The 6,368-nt window shown below is 30.9% G+C and overlaps 1 protein-coding gene across 1 annotated transcript; it reads right to left on the bottom strand.

Annotated features, from left to right (window-relative positions):
• Positions 1–4,041: 4,041 nt before the first annotated feature.
• LOC112686731 (zinc finger BED domain-containing protein 5-like) lies at positions 4,042–5,952 on the bottom strand. Its single transcript, XM_025559140.1, has 2 exons — positions 4,560–5,952; positions 4,042–4,382 (listed from the first exon to the last, which is right to left on the bottom strand). Exons 1-2 carry the CDS (start codon positions 5,950–5,952, stop codon positions 4,042–4,044), a joined length of 1,734 nt encoding a protein of 577 aa, XP_025414925.1.
• Positions 5,953–6,368: the final 416 nt, after the last annotated feature.

The following is a 6,368-nucleotide window of genomic DNA, read 5'->3' on the forward strand; positions in this document are numbered from 1 at the left end:
CCCCCCCCCCATTTAAAAATCCTGGCTACGCCACTGTTTGTAATAGTTTCATTTTACAAGTAAATCCAAGCATTATGGCAACTAAAAAAAGAAAAATTTGTGATGAACATCATTTTTTTAATAATTCTTGTGTTGATTTATACTTTTTCGTCGAAAACAAAGGTAAGCCATTATGTTTTGTCAAAAAATTAAATTTTTTCTTAAAAGCAATTTTTTCCAGTAACATTCGTATTTTTTACACTCATATTTCTATGTAAAATAATCAAATATAATAGCAATACAATTATTAGTATATATCATATGTAAAAATTTTTTTTAATGTGGCTCTTGATAAACATTTAAAAAAAATATGGCCTGCATGGTTTAAAAGGCTGCCGACCCCTGCTATAGTGTATGATTGATCTGGTGCTATTTCTTCGAGCCGATAAAATGCAGCCATTTGGTCTTAAAGTGTTTGTAGGGTTGGGGAAATTTGCGTGAACAGCGATGTACAAGCGTTCGTATTTCAAACTGTCGAGTGCGGTACCGGACCGGAAATAATCCATCCTAATCGCGTATACTGAAAAAAAAGTATTGTTGTAGGAACCAAAATATAATAGTGGTAGCTGTGAAATGTAGTTGCCTCAGTGACAACATTACGTTCAGTTAAGTATACAAATTGATTTTTATTGATTATATATTGTTGGAGGAACAATATATTAAGCACTTGTAATTGAATAAATTTGATTACATATACAAAATAATTAGTATTAGCATTGATTATAGAATAGATAGATAGTCAACGCAATGTTAATATTTGGTGACTACTCGTAAGATACAACCGCTATGGAGCGCTGGCGTCGCTGTGATGCAAGGAGGTGGTACCTCTCTCATAGGTAGATGAACGACGAACGCGGTGGGAGCTAGGATGCAAGATGGTGGTACCTCTATCATAAGTAGATGAACGACGAACGCGGTGGGAGCTAGATGCAAGGTGGTGGTACCTTTATCATAGATAGTCATGAAGATGGGAAGGCAATCACGTGGGTCGGCGAAAAATACCGTCTTTCTATTTATAGAATTATTTTTCATGTATAATGAAAAATTGAAGTACCATTATATTTATTCCCATTATAATCGATAAAATTAGTGATTATTATTTTATTATCATTATTTCATTAATATTTTACGATTTACTCTGTGAACATTATTACAACATTATTAGCAACTTATTCTGTTATTTGTATATTATTTATCAAACACATATAAACTAATTTTTGGTTTTGGAGTTTTGGTGTAGGTACCTATAATGAACAATATAGGTAAATCTATATAAAAAACTATATCACTAAGTTCATGTTAAGTACTAATTAATTAATTATAAAAAACAAATAATACCTATTTAAAATTTGTTTTAAATATTTTTATTAAAGTATTTTAATAATGCTTTAGTATATAACAAAAAAATTATTATTTATTACACTGGAGTAATAATAGTTGGATACTTTATTTTTTCTTTCTTGCTTAATTATCAAAACATTGTATAATTAGTATGATCATTACACCAATAAATTTCCATAAGACCTATGTATGATTATTTTCAAACAATTGTTATATTTGGTTTATCTCTACGTCTACAGAAAACTCAAGTTTGTTCTCAATTGTACAGGAAAAACTTCACAATAGGTACATTTGTCAAGAGCATTTCCCCCCCGAGAGCTTTACAAATATATTTAATAAAATCCGTTTAGTAAGCACTGCTATTCCATATAAATATAAATCTGAGCAAAAACAACAACCATCTACATTATTAGGTTTTAACCAAAATGATGCATCTGAACAAGAATGTCCTACAATTTCAACTCCAGTAAATACTTATACACACACAAAATCAGGCATGGTAGAGTTAGTTTTTTCTAGCCCCTCTTCATCGTTATCTACTCCTAATAAAACTAAAATTACAGATATAATACAATTGCCAGACTCAAATTTAAAAAGGAAATGTGATTAGTTAGAAAAAGATACTCCTAGAAAATTAATTTTAAAACAAAAATTAAAATAAAAAAATAAAATTATTCATAATAAAATCACACATATTTCAAATTTAAAAAAAGAGGTAGATGTTTTAATCGCTATAATAATTTAAAAAATTCAATAAATTTACATAAATTTTCATCAATTAACTCCAAAGCAATTGTGACTATGCAATTAAAAGATAGAACAATGTCCATGGACATTAAATGAAAAAAATTTGGCTTTAAATTTATATTATAAATCACCCAGTGCATATAAATTTTTACGTTCCCAAAAAGTAAATTTACCAGGACTTTCAACAATTCGTCATTGGATAGGTCAATCAAAATTCTTACCAGGTTTTAATCAAATATTTTTCAGTCATCTTAAAAAAAAAATTGAATCAACTGATTATAAAGAAAAAGTATGCACTGTTTGTTTCGATGAGATGTATATAAAAGAATTTATAGAATATTCCAAAGAATTTGATTTCATTGAAGGTTTTGAAGACTTAGGTCAATATGGCAGGACAAATAAAAGTGCTAACTGTGTTCTGGTGTTTATGGCTCGAGGTATTTATTCACCGTGGAAATTTCCAGTCGCCTATTTTCTTTCTCATTCTGGTGTTGACAAAATCAATTTAAAAAATTTAATAATTGACGTCCTTAAAAATTTATTTGAAGTAGGATTGTGTCCAAAAGTTGTTGTTTGTGATCAAGGCACAAATAATCAAAGTTCTTTAAAATCATTAAATATTTCAGAAGATAGCCTATATTTTTATGTTGATAATAATAAAATATTTTCTATATTTGACGTTCCACATTTAATTAAAAGTGTAAGAAATAATTTAATTGAAGCCTGTTTTATTAAAGGTGATAATATAATCTCATTTGATGACATAAAAAAATCATAAAAGTAGGTCTCTCATTAAAATAACAGATGCTCATATTTATCCAAATTCTTTTCAAAAAATGCGTGTTAAATTAGCCACACAATTACTAAGCAATTCAATGTCAGCAACAATCCGAACTTGCATACTAACAGGACAACTTCTAAATAGCACTGCTTCAAACACAGCAGATTTTATTGAGTTCATTAATAATTTATTTGATTGTTTAAATAGCCGGTCTTTATATAGCCATAATCCATATCTCTGTGCATTAACTGATTCAGGTACTGTAAAACATTTTTTATTAGAAGCTTCGCAATACTTTACAGATTTACATAAATTAAAAAAAGGAAAATTAACACAACCACCCTGTTTTAAAGGTTTTAAGCAGACCATTAATGGTGTATTGCAATTTTTTGAAGAAGAAAAATCTAATGATATAGTATTTTTAATGACCAACCGTTTGAATCAGGATGTATTAGAAAATCATTTTAGTATTTTTCGACATAAGGGTGGTTATAACAAGAATCCAACAGCCAGAACGATTAGGACTTCGATAAGAAGTAATTGTATTTTTTCTTTATGTACATCTACTAGAACAAATTGTGAGAAACTGTTGAAAAACTGAGTAATTTCGGTAAAATCTGTAAAATTCCGCCGTAAACGGATTTAATCATATTTAATTATCAATTTAATCATATTATTTAAAATAGTAAATCATTAGGTACGAGTGCTAGGAATTAAATATCAATAAAATGTATAAATAACTCTGCGCAATGCAATACTGAGTTATGAGCACCCGTGGCCCGCCCCGCCCAGTGCGGCAGCGCTCGACACTCGTTCTGTATTTATCTATACCAGCGGTTCCCAAACTTTTTCAGCCTCGGAGCCTTTTTTTAAGGAGAAGTTTCTCGTGGAGCCCCAAGAAAAATTTAACGTTAATTTGCATTTGCCTGTGTTCTATGAAGCATGATTAACACGAATTGTATACATACGGGAGTCAAAATAAAATTATATTTATGAATAAAGGAAATAATAGTTTTACAAGAACTGGAGAAAATATTGTTTATTATTGAAATCTACAAAATTAGAATTAAACTAGTTAAAAAAATATTTAAAATTAATACAGCGTTACATTTATACGTCTTATTGTGTGAGTCTTAATGTGAACAATGGGCCTGCTTTTTACTACTAAGTTTGTCGATGTCCGGTATCACAGAAGTCAGTTGAAGACACATATCGTCTTCTGCATCCAAACGTGATCGATATTTGGTTTTTGTAGCTGTATACCTCGAAAAAGCGGTTTCACAAAGATACGTAGTACCAAAAGGCAGTAAAAGCAGTTTAGCTTTTGAACTTAATATTGAATGATCTTTCCCTAACTGAGCCCAAAATTCAGATATTGGTTTGCTTTTAAATGATGTCTGATAGTAACTATCCGAAACCATATCAATAAGAACCTCGTATTCTGCTGCATTGAGAGCTGCTGGTTTTGACGTCACTGAAAATGGATTTAGAATCCACTCATAGTTTTTTCGAATCGATTCTTGAACATCCTTTGGAAAGTATGAATTCGAATTTTGAAGTAAATTATTGAGGTGTTCTTTAATTATTTCTTAGAATGATTCATTTATTTTTAATTCGTTTTTTTGTAAAAAGTTTGAAGTCAATGAAAAACATGTCAAGTCTTTATTGTCGACGCTTTCAATGTAGAATGCTATTTTTTTCTTTAGCGCAAAAATTTTATCATTAGCATCAAATATTGTCTTTTGTTTTCCTTGGATAGATGTGCTAAATTCATTCATTTTTGAAAAAATATCTGCCAAATAACATAATTTGCACAACCATTCCTGGTCATTCAAATAATCTGTTAGCAAACTATTATTGTCTTTCAAAATTGAAAAAACTTCCGTTCGAAGTTCAAGTAAGCGGGACAATGCTTTACCTCGCGACAACCACCGTACTTCTGTGTGTAATAACAATGACTTGAATAAAGCTCCCATATCTTCACATAGTATTTTTTGCAGTCTACACTGCAAAGGTCGTGTCTTAACATGGTTAATAATTTTAACGGCGTTGTCAAGCACTTGCTTTAATAACACTGGCATTTTTTTCGTTGCGAGGGAATGTCGATGTAATACACAATGACTACTCGTGCAATTTGGTGAAACTTTTTTGATCCTTGCAACAACGCCAGCAACATTACCTACCATGGCCTTTGCGCCATCTGTGCACACGTCAATGCAATTGTTCCATGGTATTGAGTTTTCAATGAAAAAGGCATCAAGCATAGAAAAAATTTCACTTCCGCTTGTTGAGGATGGAAGTGGTTTGCAAAACAAAATATCTTCATGAAAAATACCAGAAAATTCGTACCGTACAAATGTCATCATCACAGCTAATCCGGCGACGTCCGTAGATTCGTCAAGTTGTAACGAAAATTTTGTTTGACCGATACGAGAAATTATGGTGTCTTTAACCTCGTGTGATAAGTCCTGAATTCGACTACGCACAGTATTATTTGATAAAGGTATATTTGAGATCATAGTCGCAGTTTTTTCATCGGCCATACACTTCACTACTTTCACTAATAGTGGTTTTATAAGAGTTTCAGCGAGGGTGTGCGGTTTGCCAGCAAGAGCCAATTCATGACTAACTAAGTACGATGCTTTCAGTGATTTTTCGGAATGTGTCTTTACATGAGATATAAACGTTTTCTGAGTTGCATGGAGTTCATCACTTTTTCTTTTGAAATAGTCTGCAGTTTTATTTGTGAAGTCAGGATGAGTTTCAAAATGTCGTCTTAGCTTAGCAGGGAACATTGAGCTATTAGGCAAAACTTTGTTACATATCACACACTGAGGACGCCCATCTGAAAATTCAGTGAATCCCATGTCTAAATATGAATCGTCATATTTTCGTTTTTTGTTTCCTTTCAGATTTTCTACATCAGGTATCGTAGACTCTAAAACATTTTTGCTACAACAATTGATATCTTCCTTTGATTGATCAACAGTTGTTGGCTTACGATTTTCAGGTCTTATGGAGCCCGTTTTGAACCACCGTTCCATTTCAGTAAAGTAGAAATATACTGAGTCGTTCGTAAATATGCCAATTAAAACAATAAAAAATGAAAAATTGAATCAAAGAAAAAATACACGTCCGTTGTTCATAAATACGCACAATAAAATAACAAATTCACCGGATTAAACAAAATAATCACATGTCCGTCGTTCGTCAATTTGCGCGATAAACTGATAAAATAATTTAGTAATTGAGAGTCAAACCTTAATTAAATGGTAGAAATTATCCAGTTTCTATATTTACTAGTATTATCTAAATTCTAAAATTAAATAATTGTACACAATTTTCTTATCGGGATTTTACATAGTAGGTTGGCGTCATATCGGTGAATTATGTCAAGTTGAGTGTTGACGAGATTTTTATGAAATATATATTATTAAATTATATAAAATTATTAAATGTT

The sequence above is a fragment of the Sipha flava genome, unplaced genomic scaffold, assembly GCF_003268045.1.
Source record: "Sipha flava isolate LNK unplaced genomic scaffold, YSA_version1 323_pilon_pilon, whole genome shotgun sequence".
NCBI classification, from domain to species: Eukaryota; Metazoa; Arthropoda; class Insecta; order Hemiptera; family Aphididae; genus Sipha; species Sipha flava.